At 47.1% G+C, this 20008-nt stretch overlaps 1 protein-coding gene across 1 annotated transcript in view; it reads right to left on the bottom strand.

Moving 5' to 3' along the window:
- SRRM4 (serine/arginine repetitive matrix 4) overlaps nt 1-18713 on the bottom strand; it is a 144613-nt gene extending 125900 nt beyond the window's left edge. Inside the window, exon 1 of the mRNA XM_047697100.1 lies at nt 18137-18713. Within this exon, the coding sequence (XP_047553056.1) occupies nt 18137-18267 (131 nt within the window). The 5' untranslated portion in view covers nt 18268-18713. The remainder of the gene's footprint in view (nt 1-18136) is intronic.
- Nucleotides 18714-20008: the final 1295 nt, after the last annotated feature.

Below are 20008 nucleotides of genomic sequence, written 5' to 3'. Positions count from 1 at the left end.
GGATAAAAATTTACGAGCCAGGAAAACCCACCAACACCCCCAGTCCAGACTATAACACAATTTTTTTATTAATGAACATTCTGAAATACCTCTATCGTACTTTATTCTTTGGACTTTTGGACTACATTGCCTCTGATTGCCTCTTTCTATGGTAATTTTCTAATATTGTCATCTATAGAGAGAACAGAAAAATAATTCAGCATTTTCTCTAGGATGGTTTGTTTAGGAGGACTTTGGGGTATGTGGTTGACAGGCCCAAAGGTCCCACTGAGATATGGGAGGACAGAGACCTTCCTGTGTCCCTCCAAGCTTCCTACTGCCCATTAAAAGGACTTTCTTTCGGAGCTGTGCTGGGAGTGTTGTCTCAGCCACATCTAGATATCCAACTATCTTACTTTTAGTTGGTGACCTCCCTTGTAATCTCTACCAGCTCTTCTGCTTAACAATCTCAGACCCTTGGGGGAAAGCAAGTAGGGGAAATAGGAACCGAAAATGTATATAAAATTGCCCTCATTTTTGATAGCTGGTGATCTATACAACTGCTGACTTCAATCTTTTGCAGCATGTCTCTGAGAGCATCGGGAATCAAGGATGCCACAGGACCCTGGGGACTGGGACTCAGGACAGCTGGAGACAAGGAGGATACAGCGCCGTGCAGGTTGGGGGTTTGACTGGATGACACAGTTCCTGGGAATAAGGGGAGGCAGGGAAGTGTGGCCCCGTGAATGGGTTCAGTCCACTTACCCCTGCCCCCTACCAGGCCGTACCCCAAGCCTCAGAAAGCTCTCCCACATGCCTTTCCTCCCTGGGCCCCAGGTAGAACTATACAGAGATAATGCAGCAATATGGTGTAGTGGTTATGGGCATATGGGCCTGGGGTTCAAATCTCCACTCCATTTCTCATGAGTTGTGTGACCTTGAATGAGTGCTGTCACTTCTCTGAGCTCCAGGTTTCTCACCTTAAAAGGAGGAGGATGAAAATGTACCCACTTTATAGGATATTTGTAACGATTAAGCAACATAGTTCATATACAATGCCTAGCACAGTGCCTTGCGTGGCACTTGGATAGACGCTCAGTAAATGCCAGGTGTTACCATCACTACTCCTGTCCAGCTTGGCCCATCTCAGCACCAGAGCCCAGTGAAAGTCCCCTCCCTTAGCACTTGATCTCAGAAGGGCTGAAATTGGCTTTCCTAGTATCATATGCTAGTCCTGCACCAATTGGAATGTCTAGGGTAACTGAGAGGTATAATTGTATCTATTGTGGCCCTGACTGGCATGGAAGTAAGGTTCTGTCACTATCAAGGAAAGGAAAAATGTTCTGGAAAGACCTAAATAAAAAATGGGAAAGGGGCGCCTGGGTGGCACAGTCAGTTGAGCATCCGACTCTTGGTTTCGGCTCAGGTCGTGATCTCAGGGTCCTGGGATTGAACTCCATGCCAGGCTCCTTGCTCAGTGCGGAGTCTGCTTAAGACTCTCTCTCCCTTTCCTTCTGTCCCTCCCCTCTGTATTCATTCTCTCTCTCTCCCTCTAAATAAATGTGTGTGTTTTTTGTTTTTTTTTTTTTTAAATAGGACAGTCCCTTTTACCTGTCTTCTTACTTGATTTGCCCCAGTTGGTTTGGGTTTCTATTCCATCTCACTGGCCAATCAGACCCCACGTTTCTGACAATCCTGGAGTCCTTTCCCAGAATCTCAAAGAATCTGGGGAGAATGAATCCATCCCAACCCCCAGCTTTGCTCCTTGAGAACAGAGACTATGTCTAGTTCATCACACTTCCCAAGAGTCCAGCACCAGGTCTGTCACATAAAACACACTCAATAAACAGGTTTCAGAATGTTGAGTGAATAAAGGGGATACCAATTTGCAATCAGGGGAGATGACTTCCCAAAGATCAAAGAGGAATCTTCTGGCAGCTAGGTTCTTTTGTTTTCTTCTTTGTAACCAACATTAAATAAGTGTTAATGATGGGCCAGGCCCTGGTTGATCGCTTTGTCTATCATCATGTTTAATCTTCCCTGAAACACTTTGAGCACTGCACTTCACCTAGGCAGTGTGGTCTATTGGTTAAGACCTATATTCAAATCCCAGTACCAGAAATTTCTCGCTGTATGATCATAAACAATTACTTCCTTTCTTTGGGGCTCTCCTTGTCTATAAAATGGGAACGACAGTATATACTTTGCTTAGTTAATACATTAAACATGCTAACACATGGGAAGAGTTCGGCACAGTGCCGGGACCAAAGTCAATGCTCAATGAACAGTAGCTTATTTTTCCTTCCCTCTTCCTCCCATATGGAGAAAAAACTTATCAGACAGTCCTCAGATGCTCACACTAGTATGTGATTCCGGGAATGGGAGGCAATTCCAATACAGGGGAGAGCGTGGTGCCAAACTCCCTTCCCTTTCTACCCAGACGCTACTAGTTTATATTTCCCAGTTCTCTTGGCACCTAGATGGGATCTTGTGACTAGCCTCCAGCAATGGAATGTAAATGGAAGTGTTGGGTCACTTCCAGGTCAAAGCAGTTAAGAGCAACTGGGACTTCTCTACCTTGGTTCATTCTCTTCATCTTTCAGCTAGATCATGCCATGTAACCTTGAAGTCATGTCATGGAGGTGGGTCCCTGTATAGCTACATGAAGCAAAGCCCTTCTTCAACCCATAGAGGACTAAGAGAGGAGCAGGACATGACTAGCCATATTATGCCACTGAGATCCTGGGGTGTATTTGTTACAGATGTCATTCTTGCCTATCCTAACTACACTTTCCTCATTAAAGGACCTTGAAACATTCAAGGTGACATCTATTCTGCTTATTCTTTGAGTCCAAATAGTATCAGCAGCCAGTAGCCATTCTCTCCTGGTCAGAGAATATGTTCCCTGGAGAAAGGAGTGCTAGGAATTGACTGCAGTGTTCTGGAGGATTCATAGGAAAGAAGGGGGATGGGTGGAAGGAAGTCCTCATCTCTCCAGTGGCACTGCCTCCTCGGTTCCACTGGTCAAACAATCCCATGACTACAGATAGTGCTAAGCTTTCATGTAGGTTAGGCTCTGGCGAAATGCCTCCCTCTCTAGCTGTTTCTTGAGAAAACTCAGAACAAGCATAATTACAGCCCAAGGATAGGGCTGTGCATGGCTAGATGACTTGTAATCACAAAATCTATGTTCCAATGGTAAATACACTTTCTGTGTTCTTTTTGGCTCTACTTTTTCAGAAATGCCTCTTGCACCTAGAAACAGCTTAACCCAATGCTGGCTAAAGCTCTGGTCTGGCTTTGCCCCAGTGGAAACCAACACCACCACGGTCTTGAGGACAGGACCCATCACTGGAAATGCAGGGTCGACCAGGATTATATAGAGTGGAGATTTCATGGCTCCTGGGTCTGAGTCCCTTTCTTTCCGGTGACCAGTTATACAGGGGGAGAGAAGAGGATGCTAAGAATAAACTTGGCGTGACTTCTCAGTTACAGATGACCAGGCTAACTCTAGCCAGTGAGCTGGCAACTGTTCATCCCCATCCTTAAAGAGAACCAGCAAGGGGAGTATCTGCTCACTTCTATAAAATGGTAGACTCCGTGGATGAACTGGGTTCTTCTTGGATGTGCCAGGTGTGTCAGCTCTTCCAGAGGATCACGCCAATGCTCATGGTAACTTGGAAGAAAGTCGTGTCCCCCATTTTAGAGATGATAAAATTGAGGCTTGGGGGAGAGAAATACAGTACGGTGAGGGCTTACTTTGCTGTCCTATTCCAAGTATCATATATGCCATTCGTCCTGTACGAAGCACGGTACAGAGCAGAGCAGAAGCACCTTTTCAACCCCAGGCACCATTTCTGATGTGTCAAAGGATGGGAAGCAAAAAGAATACCTCCTCCACCTACTTTATAGTGTGAGAGCACAGCTCCAAAGCACAAATATCCATAAAGTATTTGGAAAATATTATATGAATACAAACTACTAATTAATAAGTGAGTGAGTTGGTCCAGAGGTGGGCAGTCTAGCATGGAGACTGAGAGCACAGGCTCTGGAATCAGTGGCACTGGGTCTGATGAACTTCTGACCCCTCTGAACCTCAAGTTTCCTCATCTGCAAAACAGAGACATGAATATTCCCCGTCTCAGAGGGCCTCATGAAGCTCCAGTGAGTTAGTTCATACCGAATGCTTAGCAGAACGTCTGACTTACACTGTTGTGGTTGTGACTGCTAGTATTATAAACAACTCAACTAGTCTTAGTTTTCTCATCTGTGAAACAGAAAAAAAAAATCATTTTACCCATCTCACAATGCTTTCATAATTTCAAACGTGCCGACTCTGCAGATAAGATAAATCACCCCCAAACTTAAGAGGGGCTGGACACACCTGGGAAAAGATGTGGCGGGAGAGGACTGGGCTCCGGGAGGATACCCCTCCCCACTGCCTTCCCCTCCGGCAAGGCATTCAGGTGCCCCAGGCAAGACACGGGCATTGTCCTGACTCTGAGATAAGCCCAGGCAGCAGATCGAGCTCCTGCAGCCTCCTGCTGGTAGAACACGAAGCCAGAAATAGCTCCCTTGGTTCAGGACACCCGTTTCCTCCTTCCTGTCCTGCTTCAGCTCCCTAACTGGCCTGAGGAGAGCATGAAATGTGTCTGCTTAGCTTGCCATCTTGAGAATCAGCAGTGGGAAGGCTGGCCCTCATTACATGCACAGCCAAATAAATCTCTTTCCTCTCTGAACTGTCCCTCTCAGGGTGTCTAGCACAGACACTGTCCCTAGTTCCAAGTAAATAAGGCAATGGGAGTCGGCTGTATCCTGGGCCCTGTGCTACTTGCTGACTGACTGTATGGAGATAAATAAGACAAGGCCCTCTGGTCAACTATCTACATTTTCACACTAATTAACATGTTCTGGGATTGCCCATCTATTGATATTCTATTCATCAGCCTGATGGTTTATGTTTTTACCAGTAGTTATCAGGGCTGGTTAGCCACTGACTAGCTTCTTTAGCTTTGGGAAACCGACTTCACCTTTCTAAGGTTCTATTTCTAAGGTTCTACAAACCTGTAACCAGGTTTGTAAAATGGGACAGAGAGAGTGCCCTGTGATCAACAGTAACTGAGACAAAGAATGCAAAAAGCATGGCACCAACAGCATACTAAGTATCCAATGGCTGGTACTCGATCTGCTCCTTCCAAGAGCTGTAGCATTCCCAACCTGGGAAGGGTAAATATACAGCATGCATACTGTCACCTCCCGTTCCTGCACCAAGCAAAACGCTCTTTGCTACGATCTCAGATACATCCCAAGCAGCCATCTCAACATAGAGCTTCAGGCAACTACTACCAATTAGTTCGAAGTCTTTGACACCTTCTATGGAACCCTTTTCACCATCCTGTCCTTACTCAGATGCATAGATCTATAGTTTGGCTGACACTCTTCTTCTCTGGAACTTTACTCTGGGGTTCAGTTCAGTATAACCTCCTTAGAGACTCAAGAGCATGAGGACAGGTCAGATGCATGCAGGGGAGGCCCATTAAATGTAGGTACACATTGATATGCCTGTTATCAGCCAGCTGGGCTCCCATTCTGGTGAATGATCTTGGGAAAGTCGCTCCTCATCTCTGGACTATCTATCTATCTATCTATCTATCCATCTATCTATATATCTATCTATTCCCCCCTCTCCCCCCGCCAGGTAGTGCATTAGTGGGACATGGTGGTTAAAATCTTGACTACTGGGGCCTTACAAGCTGGAGTTGGGATCCTGGATCTACTTTCTGTCTGTGTTACCTTGGAGAAGTCACATAATCCTCCTGAACTCCAGGTTCCTCACTTGTTAATTAGAGATACTAACAGTACCATCTCAAAAGCTTACAGGTTTTGAGAGGTGAAGTGGGACAATAGTTTGAGATACTGACCTATGTGGTTTTTCTCCTCTCTTTATTTTCCCCTCTGGTTTTGTTGTTGTTGTTGTTGTTGTTGTTATTATTTTACCATTTAAGCAGATCATGGATTCTACCCTCTGCCTCAGGGGAGGCATGCGTCAGGGCTGGAAACAGGAAGATAGGAGTGTTTTCAGCTTTTGCTTTTTGGAAAAGTCAAAGCCTGCAGGGGCAGGGGATTTATGGACTTAGGAAAGAGTCTTAAAGAAACACAAAGGAAGAAATATTTCTCCAGAGTAGAAAGCGATTGCCTCCAGACTAGGGAGAGGGGAGACAGAGTGGAGGAGGGCACCCACAAGACCAGAAGGGTGCTGTGGGGGCAGGAATGATGAATGTCTCCAGGTAATATGCGTGAACTGATGGCCAATGGTCTGAGCTCTGCCAAGCTGGGCAAACTTGGACAAGTAAAATAACCTCTCTGGACCTGTGTCCTCACTTAAAATCTAAGGCTGTTTTTAATCACTCCCCAAGTTAGTGCAAAGCAGTACAAAATCCTGGTGCCACCAAATATCTATTATCCCACCCTCTCAACACCAGTGATTTAGCTCGTGGTCCTCTGCACCACCATTTCCAAGTTTAACTCTGGTCAAGAAAACACATAGTTAACTACCAATATCTCTTGTCTCCTTGTCTTGAAGGGTTATCCCTCTTCATGGATGGTTCGATAATCCTCTTGCTGGGAAGAGCACTTCTAGCATGAAAGGCACTTCCTGCTGGCTGATTCTCTTTCTGAATGATTGCCCAGTGTGGGAGGAGACCATCAATACCCCAGGGCAAGCCCTCACCAAGCCCCGAGCCCTGTGAGCCCTGTGAGGTCAGCTTCACTGCTGGGCAGTTACTTTTCCCTCTGCCTGAGCGCAGTCTTGGGTTGAGCCTCCACTAGAGTGATCATCTAGAAATTTAAAAGTAGGGGAAGAGCTAGGCCTCACCAGTGACATTTTGTGCTCCAAATCTTGTCTCTGGGGAAGAAAGTGTTGGGTAAGAGAAAAGTCTAGAGCAGCACATCTGGGCTGTAAATCCTACCTCTGGCCCTTACAAGGTGATAACCTTGGCTGAGTAGCTTAAATCCTCTGAGCCTCACTTTTACCACCTACAAAATAGAGTCAATGGTATCTCCTGCATAGGGTTGGGGTGAAGACATAATGAATAATATCTACGAACTGCCTAGCATAGAGCTTGGTTTATGACTAGGAGAGATCTAAAGCTTCACGGCATCACAACTAACTTATATGACCTTGGGCAAGTCACTTTATCTGTTCAGACTTTTTCTTTTTTCTTTTTCTTTTAAGATTTTATTTATTTGACAGAGCTAGAGAGAACGCACAGATAGGCAGAGTGACACGCAGAGGGAGAGGGAGGAGCAGGGAGCCTGACGTGGGGTTTCATCCCAGGACCCTGGGATAATGACCTGAGCCGAAGGCAGATGTTTGACTGAGCCACCCAGACGCCCTATCTGTTCAGACTTTGATTCACTTTTGATGATATTAACTTCCGCCCTGCCTGCTAATTGCTGGTTATTTATAGTATGTCTCCCCAACTAAAATGTAAACAAGTTGACAGTAAGAGAAAATTGTATTCATTATTATGCTTTGCCTATAGTAGAACTTCTGTGTTGAAGGTATGAATGAACAATCAGAAGGGAGATGTAAAATCCCTTTGCACAGATTGAAAAAGGGATCCTGGCAATCATGATTCTTTGTTTCTGATAGGAATGAATTTGGATCCGTGCTGGGTGCACAAGCTTTTGGGGTCAAAGACACTGTCCCACAGTGGGAGGGGGTCAAGAGACCCAGGGTGTTTTCTGGGTCTTTATAAGACCTCCAGCCTCAGTTTCTTCATCTGCAAGATGAGCACACAAGGGGCACTTACTTTGTAAGGACCAAATGAGAACAAACAAAGATAAGGATATAGCATGATTTCATGATGTGACTTTAGGCAAGTCATTTCACATCTCTGAGCCTCACTCGTCCTATTTGTAAAATGGGAATAAATTCATTTTTTTTTTCTTTTTGCCCTTTTCCCCAAGGAACTCGGAGTGGTGTGGTCTCTTAGGACTAAGGGTCAAGTGGGCTCACATTTCAGCTCTCTCTCTGGCGTTAACTTTCTGATGCTTCATGGAGTGCCCTTTGCTCCATCTGTGCCTCAGTCTCCCCATCTATGAAACAAAAAGGCTGAATGTGAATTCCTCAAAGGTCTCCTCTGACCCTCCCATCCTGACTGGAAGCTAAAAGCCCCCGCAAAGTGATGGTGGCTTGTAAGAAGCCGACCAATGGAAGGTGCCATTACAAGGATGGGTTCCTGCTGGAAACAATAAGCCACATGATAAACAGTGGCCCTGAGTCCACCCTGCACCACTGCCCAGACATCTGTCCATATGGGAGTGGGCTGAGCCCCAGAATCACCTGCCACCTGGCTGTGGAACAGAGGCCGGCCAAACAAAAGCCTCCTTATCAGCTGGCAGCTCTGAAACAGGATCCCAGAAACAGCCAGAGCTGCTCACCTGCTCTGCTAGGCACAAGCTGGGTCCAGACAGACATCTCATCAGCATCCCCAGACCAGGCTTCGGGCAGCATATGCCACAGGAGGCCTTTATGGGGCAGGATGCCCTAACTCCCCACAGAGGGTAGGGCGGCAAGAGAGAGCAGTGTGCGGCCACCTGATCACAGCAGGAAGTTCAAAGGTGACATTGGGTCAACACTACTTCACTGAACCCAGTGCTCTCTCAGGCCGACTCAGGCTATGGACGTCGGGCAACTCCTCCCCCTTTGTGTGTCTCAGTCTCCCCATCTGCAAAATGGGGACCTGAACTAGAGCAGTGAGTCCTAAAGATCTTTTGATCTTGTATCTCTCTCAGTAAGAAATTTTGAGGAGGAAACCCCCATATATGTGTAATTATGAATTCTACATGAACACTGTGGTTCTAATACATCATTACACATACTATAAAACATATTCCTCAGACCTCCCCATGCACAAGGAGACTGGATGATCTTGAAAATCCCTTTAGCTCTAAAATTCTGTTGCTATTCGTATGTAAGTCTCCAAGTCTCCTGATCAGTACCACGTGAACACTCCCGCAGGCCCTCATCATTTATTCATTCAACAAACATGTCAAGATCCCCAACCATGGACCACGGTCCTAGGTCCTGAGATACAGTGAGGAATGAGGCAAACAAGGTCCTCACCTCCCCATCCCCACACCCTCCAGCAGTTCAAATGTTTCTCTTTCAAATAAAAGGAATTAACTTTGCTGTTTTTAATACTGGTGTTTCCATATGCTTCAGACTATTAGGTGTGCCAGCGACTTGATGAGGGGAAAGTGTTACAATTCACACATTCAACCAACACCTGTCTGGCCCCCTGCTGTGTATCCGGTGAAAGAGATACATCAAGGAGCACACAGACAGTCCCCATCCCCATGACGCTTTCAGTCTCTTAGGAGAGGTACACTTTAATATGGGTCTCACAAATCAATACAAAATCACAACTGTGTTGAGAGCCAAGAGAGGTACCTGCCATGATAAGAAAGTCTGTAATTCAAGGTGTGACTTAATCTAGAGCATTGTAGAAGGAATCCCTGAGGAAATGACATTTGACCTGAGATCTGAAAGTGCAGTAGGTATAAGTTAGGCACCGGGGAGAGGGAGAGCTTTCCTGGCATCATGTGCAAAGGCCCAGTGGCAGAAAGGGCATGGAAAATTTGAGTGACTAAAAGGAGAAGGGTGTGGCTGAATGGAGGGAGTGAGGGTCAGCATCTTAGAAACAATCTTGGGGAGGTGGGCCGATAGATGCTGGACTGGAGAGTCTTTAGGTCTTCTCGGGGAGTTAGCTCTGTATTCTGCAAACCAAAGGACAGGGATGGAGGGCTTTATATGGGTGGAGGGGGTGTGTATGGGCTGACTCGCCTTTTGAAGAGGTTCTTCTGGCTCAGTGCGGAGGATGGGTAAGGAGGGGAAAGACAGAGAAAGTGGGTCGGGGAAGGACAGAGAGTAGGGTAAGTTATAATAGTAGCTACTGCTTAAGCTGATCGGGCATAAAACAAGACGAGCAAAATGAGACAAAAACACCCACAACCTTAAAAGCCAAACTACAGCAACAAGAGGTACAGCAGGTAGAGAAGACTTGTAGCTGCCATCAGGCAGACCTGAGTTCAGATCCCAGTTTCACCTCTTACGAACTATGTGGCCTTGGACAAGACACATCTCACTACCTCCCTGGTCTCAGTTGTTCCTCCTCCACAAAGCATATGAGACTCGACACACGTACCACTCAAGAGCTCTGGCTTCTTACCCCAATTCTGACTCTTACCAGCCAGCTGTCCTTGAGCAGGTCACCTCCACCCTCTAAGTCTTGGTTTCTCCTCTATAAAACAGTCTCTCAAATACCGCTCTCCCTGAGTTACTGTGAAAATGGGATTAGGCAACAGATAAAATATGCTTGCTTCATGGCACAGGGCTGGGCACTTAATGACAGAAGGAGCTTGGCCTCCACTCTGAGCCGTGAGTGTGCACACACACCTCAGGCCCAGATGGCACCTCTCTCTCCAAAGGAGTGGGGTCTGTCTTATAAAATTCCAGCTCACTTGTGTAAGCTTAACTTTTAATGAAGCCAGAGAACAGTGATCCACTGGTGTTTCTGCTCAGCGAAGCTGTCAGCGGGATGTAAGCCCAGGGAATCCGGCAACGAGGGGATTCTCCTGATGAGAAACATTTGCGTCCAGAGGATCTTAATATTTGTTTTGAACAGACACATGTAGACGTGAATTACTTAATGACTGTTTTAGGGTTCGGCATTGTTCTGTATTTGGTTTGGCTTTGTCTCTATGACATCTTAATTCGTGTTTTATTTCACGGAGCTCCGCACACAGGCTGTGGCATATGGGAGCTCCCTCAGCAAAATCTCCAGTGAAGATGGGGGATGGAGGGGGAGCGAGAGAGAGAGGGAAAGAGAGAGAGATGGAGAGTAAGCAGACTGTAGCTTCAAAGGTGCGCCATGAAGGGGGGCGGCTGGGTGAGAGGGATAGTCTGAATCAGCGTGCATGGATACAAGAGATAGACCAAACCCTCACCGTCATGGGAACAAGATTTGCCACTACTGTTTGGAAGTCTAAACAGTGTGCTTTTCAATTTCCTAATCTGATTGATCACAATCAGAGAGATTGTAAATTTCATGCTTGTCCATAACACATGCAGGGGCCCAGCTAAGCTTCTAACACTGCTATTCAAAGTCATCCTGGCTGCATTTGAGTCAGGGAGAGGAGCCAATAGAAACAGATTAGACCTAGGACCCTGACTGAGAGGGCAGGAGGAACCCCCCTGTGACTCCCATCCCTGCTCCCAGCCTAGGAGTCAAGGACCTGGGAAGTCAGTCCTTAACTGGTTTACTACATTAATTGCTTGAAATGTTTCCTGCCTTCATCTAGGGAGTCATCCCCTGTTAGTCTTCCCCTCACTCACTCTGCTCTAGCCACACTGACTTCCTTGCTATCTTTAAATACATCAAACATGCTTCCACCTCAGGGCCTTTGCACTTACTGTTCCCTCTGTCTCAAAAACCCTTTCCCCTCGGTTATCCTTATGACTCCCTCCTTTCACCCAGGCAGGCCCCTGACCACCCCATCCAATCAACCAGCCCCCAGCCTTACCCTCTCTATCCCTTTCCCCTCCTTTATTCTTCTTTATAACACTTATTATAACCTAACCTTCTTTGATTTCTTCATTTATTACCTTGTTTCTTCATTTATCACCTTTCTCCCTCACGAGAGCAGGGGCTTGGTGTTGTTCATTGCTATATTGAGTAGGAGCTCAATAAAATTGCTCCATGAATGAAAGCATGATTTTATTTTTTAGCCACAGGCGGCTTCTTCCCTTTTGTGATTCATTCCCTGTGGCTCATCTTCTCTTTGAAACGCGTGGGCTCACTCCAATCCCCCTACCATTGGTGGCTGCTCAAGGAATGCAGACTGGATTTTGTTTTAGCCAGAGCTAGACCATGAAGGACAAGAAACCTAATGGTCCACACCAGACTCTGCATCCTTGAGCCAATGACAGAGGAGTTGGAAATTTTATACAATAAGGGCAGTTCCTTTCCACAATCCCCCTTCATTAGCACTTAACTCTGAGACCCCCAGCGGATTATGTCCTCTCTAGAAAGTTCAAATTGTTTTTTCTTCTGGGGAGAGAAAAAAAAAAAAAAGGTCTCTTTTGAGACTCTACTATCAACAAAGGCCTTATTCATGCTGATCATTCCTTGCATTTGTAGGTAAAATTGATGAAATAAAAGAATCACTCATTTCACAGATCAAACCACTAAGGATAACTGTGTGAGTCTAGGCAAGGGACTCCACACCTCATGGAGGTGTCTCCCTCCTCTGGTTTTCCACATCCCCTTTTCTTATATTCCTACCCATATTACAGTACTTAGGACAAGCTGCCTCATGCTGTTCCTTACTGGTGCCTGTGTCCACCTTTGCCACTAAATTCTGAGGCCCTCCCAGGGAGAGATTGTATTCATTCATCTTTTCCTCCTTGATGGGCCTGGCACATAGTAATAATAAAAACAATAATTTATTATTAATAGTAAGAGTTAACATTGATGATGATAACCCTTCCTCTGTGCCAAACAGCACTTTCCATAAATTAGCCCATTCAGTATTCTCAACAGCTCTTGGAGAGGGCTGCTATTATTAGCCCCATTTTATGGATGAGGAAACCAAGATTGAGAAGGTCAAGTTCCTGCCAAAAGTCACATAGCATCTGCAAATAGTAAGCATCAGCAAATAGTAAACGGAAACAGGTATTTTGATTAGCTGATTTGATTTGATTAGATTTTTTTTAACAGCTCTACATATCTCTAGTGGCTCTTTAGGGAATGCCAAAACCATGTTCAAAAATGAATACAGAGCACTGGGGTGGTCAGGTGCCACCGCCAGGCAACCCACCCAGTCCAGGTGCAGGGGAGGGGGGGTGGCATTCCCTCCTGACATCTCATTAGGTAACTCTTGTCATGGTAACAAGAGCACTGTTGATGGAGCTCTTGGTCTGTGCCAGGCACTGTGCCGTGTACTTAACACGAATTACTTTGTCTACTGCTCACTACAACCCCATGAACTCAGTCTCACACAGGTGGGCCAGCCGAAGGACAGAGAGGGCAAAGTGATTGGCAGAGTCCAAAGTAGGAAAGCTGAAGCCAGCTTCAGTCAAACCAATCAAATCTGAGCCCAGATTTGACTTCAGAGTCTAAGTTCTTCACCTTTCCACTTTCTCCCCCTCAGAAGTGTTCCCTCACACCCCAAAGTCTTATTAATGAGCAATTTAAAAACACTGGTTTTGTTAAGCCCCTGCAAGTCCTTCCACCTCCCAGGAAGGTAAATCCAGCCACTCCAGAAGAAAGGATATTTTAAAAAATGTATTGTGCCCTGGCACCATGCCTGAGGTGCTCACAAGAGCAGGAAGCGTATGACCCAGGCTTCCTTCCTCATCACAGGAGTTAAGCTTTCAGGGGTGTCCCCCATCCATCTTTTTCTGGAGGCCTAGAGTGGGAATGGAGTTCATCAAGGCTCACACAGCCCTGAAAAGCACTTCCCGGGGGCATTTCATCCAACCTCCTGTACCCACACCAGCTGACATGTCTACTCGCCCAGCCAGACAGACATCTATATCCCAAAAGCTTCATTCTGACACTAGTGTGAGTCAAATCTATCTGCAGAGTGTGTGTCTCTAAGGCGGCATTGATCAAGAATCCCCAGCCTGTCAGGAATGGGGGTGGACTGGGAGACAGCGAATCTGACACTGGATTTGGACCGCGTGTACTCATTCAATTAATGCATCCAAGTTTCATTCAGCGTCTACTGCAGCCTGAGTCTCTAAGACAGCACGGTTGCCAAGTGAAAACAGCCATGTCAGAAATAATGCCCCCCACTGACCCCTGTACACCATTCAGCAAATTTCACCTTTCAGAAGGAGAAAGGTTTGACCCAAACAATAACACTCCCTTTCCAGAGAAAAACGATCATTCATCACAGGGGCAAGCTTTCTCCATGACCCTCAGTACCTTGGTTTTTAACCACAGGCTGTCAGGAAATCACCTCCCAGCTGCCCCTCACTCTGCTCCTGAGGACGGAGTCAGCACAAATGTGCTAACTGATCTCTTGGCAAAAAGGGGAGTCTGGAATTAAATGGTTCAAAGGCATTTCTCCTGCCTAACAATTTCGCCATCTTTCCCTTTATGCAGTAAAATCTCCAATAGTTTGGAATTTATGATCCTTTGGACAGACCTGGGCTGAAGTCTGCTTCTGGACTATTCTGCATAGAGAGGTTTTTCGAAGAAAATTAATAGCTTGCCAAAAGAATTGTAAAGGGAATTGCTTATTCTATTTAAGAGGGCAGCCTTGCTAGCCCTTTACAAACACTCCAGCATCCACAAACAATTGATATGCTAATTTCAAATGGTTTTTACATGTTCATTAAGTCCTTAGCTACTATTTGGTGATATGATTATTACAGTTGGGTCTAGCCCCAGACATTTAAGTTCTTCACTCTGAGCATAAACTTTTTGCATACAAACTTTTCTGGACCAAACAACTAAAAAAAGAGAATTAATCAAAGCCAGGAAAAATGACTGTACTTCTTGGGTGGGGACAAGAGAGGAGTCTCTTACTCTCCAACTATCTTACTGATTCATGCTCTCTTTCAGTTCTTATAGGCTGAGACTTCACTTTGGCCACCCTACATCCCGGGTGGCCAGGGACAGTCCCCGTTACATCTTCCATCCTGGAGTAACGACTCACAGTGAGACTTTCACTCTCAATATGAATAATGAATTATACAGTCACTCTAAGTTTGATGGAACTAGGGATTCAAACTAATTTTCAAGGAGTTTGAGTCTTCTCTGGACTGGCAGTACCTGGTTATCTCTACACAAATGAAAAGAATGCAGTCTGAGGATGTTACCCCAATCCATCCTGAACCCAGGGAATTCTTCACCAGCCCTCCCCCACCCCCTAACTAAAAAAGTCTGATCAGAAATTCCCTAAGCTTCCCTCAGGGAGGCGAATGATGGGACCACGCTCACCCCACCTCCTGTGTGTTAATTCCATCTCAATGCATGGCCTGTTAGCTGAAATCCCACGATGTTTACTGCCAGCATCATTTGGGGGAGAAATAGGTAGGCCTGAAGAACACAATACTGGAAGGAAGTGTTGACTTCCTTTGGCCATTATCAACTGAGCTGTTTCAGAAGCGATGTCTATTAAGCAATCACTCTGGACCACACACTGTGGGAAGTGTTTTACCTGACTCAGTCCTCATAATTCAATGTCTGAGATGGCTACTATTATTATTTCTATTTGAAGCTGATAAAACAGGCTCAGGTAGGTAAAGCGTCTTGTTCAGGACTCTCAGCAAAATGCTAGAGCCGGAACAAGAATCCAGGTCTGTCTGAAACTCAAGTCTGAGCTCTTAACCACTATGATATACTGCCTCCCACTCTGCTATACCGATCTGACATTTGAGTCAGACATCTGCTTGCAATTTGATACACATAAAGCTACTACCTCATCAAGGATGCCTCATGGATGGGGAGAGGAAGGTGGGGGGGTGAGGGGAGGTTTTGCTTGGAGTGTGATTGTATGATATATGCATAGTGCTATGAAATCAACCAATTGAATATAAGCTTCTATCCTGGTACTAAATTATCTTCTGAGATAGACTTAAAATATCCTGGGGAAGTTCATTCAGAGGAGGGGTAGCCCTCATCTAGAAACACGTATTAAGTGTGTAACCAACAGAACTGGATGGTGTTTTGTCCAACCCCTCCCCCATCTCCCTACAGATCTGCTGACTATGTGCTGGTCTTGACTCATGGAACGAAATGACATTTCTGAGGAGACCAAGTACCTAGACTGCCTCTAGAGGAAGCCACTGGGGCTCAGTTGATATTATGCCAGCGTCCCCTTCCTTCCTGAGAACTCAGCCCTGACAACATGGTACTTTCACTGTTAAGTAAGCCTACTACATTAGAAAGGATGCGGGAACTGACCTCGCTGGATGTGGCTGGCTTGGATGGGGCTGGGGATGATTTGGGTTTTACAGACAGTCTGTTGAAAGACGACTCAAACCCAGCCTTCCCTGAAGACTTGAATACAAATGCTCCCAGCTCACTTCCCACCCCAAACCAGGATGACAGCTATAAAACTGGAATCTATTCTACAGAGGGTCTGCACCTGTTACAGAAATATTGAAGAAGATCCTTCCAGCGTGACATAAACTAGGGGCTTGTGACTCAGACTTTCACCCCAGCAGTGGTTTCCAGGGGTAAGGAGACCCATGATGGTAAAAAGACACCTAGAGGGAAATAACACCTGGGGGAGGAGGGATGGCTATTGTTAAAGAGTTTCAGATGCATTATGCTCAGATTTGTACCATGCTACAGAAAGCCTGAGGGTTAGGAGACTTCAGGCAAGTCATATAATTGAGAATATGACCAAGAAAAGGGCATGCCAGTAACGGACAGACAGGCAAAGGGTAAAAATGCCAAGTTAGGTGGACTTTAGGCGTTTTCTGTATTCAAAAATCACCAGGAATCTGCTCTCCTCTTCCTGCAACCCTGAAATACATGGCAGACCCTGGACCAAATGTCACACAGGTAGTTTTCAATGAAATTATCTTTAGTTTCCACTACAAGGGCATATTCTTTGGCCTACACAGCACCTGGTTTGCCAACAGTAGGTGCACTCCAAAGGCGGAATGGATGGCTGAAACCCAGGAAGACAGAACTGCTGACGTCAAAACTCTCTACAAAGAACCTTTTCCCAAGCAGAGAAACATCAGTCTTGGACAGCATTTGGTGTTCTTATTCCCCTTCTCCAGCCTGTGTCACAAGGTGTCCCCTCCCTCCCATCTGCAAATACTGGCTGCTACTGCTGCTGCTTGAAGCCTACCACATCCTGCTTCTAGTACACCCATTCCCAACATGGGGTACCCATCTCTCTAAAGACCTGTATGAGCGACGCTCCTATCACACTCTGAAAAGTTCTCCAGCCTGAGTTTGATTCTGTAGAAAGGATTCACTGCCACCCACCCCACAACCACCGGAAAGTTCAGATCCCGTGGGTCCAGAACAGGCATCCTGTATGAAGCACTTTCACAGACATGTTTTCAATCTACTCTCTGATAGAGCCTGCCAGGATTAATAAATCCTCCAAGTGGTCTCCCCTGGTCCACTTCATTCTTTTTCTCCCACTGAACCACTCATCCAACACCAGCGAAAGATGAGTTTTCATACTGCCTTGATTTTCCCTGACAGAGGGCACAGCCTTCTTCCTTTCATTCTCAAACTCCTCTAAATTGAACGCTTTATGAAAAGAATTGGGTTTTCTCTGTCTTGGAATGTTCTCCCCAGCCTCCTCTCCATTCCACCCCACCTCCTCTTCTCCTCCTTTCTGCCTTTCTTTCTTTCCTTCCCTTATTCTCCCCATCCCACTATTTTCACCATCTACGGGTCTGTTCTCATCCTTGAGTTCAAAGCAATCAGATCCTTGTTGAAAAACCAAACAAAACTCTTCCAAGATCATCTTCACGATCTTGGAAGGCTCCTCCCTGACTCTTGAGCTCAGAGTACTGGTTTTGGATGCTGGAGAAGAGAGAATTCAGCAGCAGTGGCAGCCAGAAAGGCGTGGAGGAGGGTGCTGTTTAGGGTGTATTTGAGGGAACAGCATATGGGCTTTTGTCAAAATGCTCAGAGCTCGTTAGTTTCTGAGCTGAGTATAGAAATGTGCCGTTTACCTCTGAACACTGCTTGAGCTGGTTCAACCCTCATCTTCTCTTCTTGTACAACACCCCAACTACCCCAATTCCACCATTCCTTTGACCCCCGTCCTCTGAGCTCTAATACCGAGAAGAGAAAAGTTTCTTAGTCAAGTCCTATCTCACCTACACCGCCCACCCCAAGAAAGCAAAACCTCCGGAACAGCAGCTGCCAGGTCAGCAGACCATTGAGTGTTGCTCCCCCTAAAGACTCCCTGTCCGTTCTCACCAGCTTCCACCTCACACAGGCAATCAGTTCCCATGTTCCAGCGGGAGACACCGAGTAGTGACGGGCAAAAGACAAGCGCCCTGGCCCAGCTGCCTGCATCCACCCCTTAGGACTCTGGGGCACACAGGCCAGGAAAGAAGGACCATCAGGGTCTCAACTGCTAAAAAGGAGGTCATTACCTTGGCAGCGGCTTGCGGGCCGTGATACTGGCGACAATGATGCTCTCGGGACGCGGGGTGGCCACAGCTTTAAAGGTTCCTCGCCAGAACTTCTCGAAAAGCTGCTTCTCGCCTTGCTGAACGCTCGCCATAGCCAACCCAAAGGGACCCGGGGCACCCGGGCGCTGTCCGAAGTGCTGAAACGTGGATTCCAAATGGGGGCACACCCGGCTCCGGGCTCAGTCCGTGTGAAACCCAGAGGGGTGGGGTGGGAGAGATCAGGGGTTCAGGGCGGGGGATGGGATGCCTCAACCCGGTCAGGCAAGGGAGGAAGAAGGCTGATCCACCGTCTTTCTTTGCCTTCTGTGCTGTCTCGGGCTGAGCTCTGAGCTTGCGGAGCCTCTGCGCCCCAGGAAGGGAAGGGAGGGCTGGCTTTCTCGGCAGCGCCAGGAGAGAAGCGGCGACGGGGTCGTCTGTGTGTGCGTGCGCGTGTGAGCTCAGGCGCGCCCGGGTTTTGTCTCTCGCACAATGTGACGTTGGAAGAGGAGGCTGGTCGCGCGAGCTGCACTTTCCTCCCCCCTCTCCGTCTCTCCTCCTCCCCACCAACTCCCTCCTCCTCCGGCACAGCCTCCTGCCGCCATCTGCATAACAAAAGCCCGCAGGTCCTGGGAGGAGAAAGGGCGGGGCAAGTGCCTGTCACCACGGCCCCGAGGCGACGGAGTTGCAGTGCTGACCCCTCGGAGAAGCAATCCTGGCACCCCAAACTGAAACAGGCAGGAGATCCTGCTTCCCAGCCTGCTCTCCTCCCCAGCGGTAGCAGGCCTCTACCCCTTCCCCTATCTTTTCTTGCGTGCCTCTGGGCCTGGCCCCCTCCCTTCTCAGCCCCTTCCTTTCTCAAGTCTTGTAGCAGATCTTGGGGGGGGGTAAAAAAAACCCCAAAACTTAACCTACCCACCCAAGCCAACTCGATCGCCTCACTTCTGGGAGGGACTGCCTAGGCAGCAAAGGGGGTCCCTTGCATTCCTCTTTGTGCCTGGGCACTACGAGATTCCCACTACCCATAAAGTGCCATTTGATGGACAATCCATCACCAGTTCGGCTTTTCGCCATCTGCCAAGCCGGGTCCCCGCCCGCAGAGGGGCGCAGCGTTACATCTGTGCCTGCGGCGCTATAAGGAAGATTTCTTTTGTGCCTCACAGCCAGCCAGCCCAATGTCCTCGCTGCCAAACCCATCCAAAGGAAAGAGTGCCCCCCACCCCACTCCAGTCCCTGCACTCCTAGGGAATTCAGCCACAACTACAGAAAAGTGGTTAAGAAATTAACATAGCTTGTCTCAGGAGAGGAGTCCCTTTTGGAAAAGTAAAGCTTAGGGAGAGGGATTTAAGGATGGGAAATCAGGATTACAGGTGGATAGATACTTTTAGGTCTCTCTCCTCATCTTCTACCCCCACCCACTTCAATCCTAGTCCCAGAAAGTGAGAGTTCACAATCACAAATAAGCCCTTTGAGGCACAGAGTCTGGGCAGACTTTCTCTGGTTTCACCCCCAGGGTTTTCATTAAGAAAAAGAGACAGTAGCAGGACCCCTCCCCGCATGCCTCACTTGGAGTCCTTTAATCTCCAAAGAGTTACTACTCCCACTCCCCAGGTTGCAGGTTCCTGGAAGGAGGACTTGCCAACTCTTAACGGCCTCCAAGCACCTAGCATCAGGTCTGGGCCACAGCCAGAATAAACCCACACTTCTTGCTGATGCTGATAGGGACAGAGACCAAGAGACCTGGGTACCAAGGTGAACTTCAGAAATTCTTTGAAAGGGACAGGAGGGGGATGGGAGAAAGGGGGAGAAGTAAGGCAGATAAGATGGGGGAGGAGAAGGAAGAAAGAACCCTGGAGA

The sequence above is a fragment of the Lutra lutra genome, chromosome 12 (assembly GCF_902655055.1).
Source record: "Lutra lutra chromosome 12, mLutLut1.2, whole genome shotgun sequence".
NCBI lineage: Eukaryota > Metazoa > Chordata > Mammalia > Carnivora > Mustelidae > Lutra > Lutra lutra.
The sequence above is the reverse complement of the archived record's forward strand: the minus strand, read 5'-3'. Positions and strand labels throughout refer to the sequence as shown.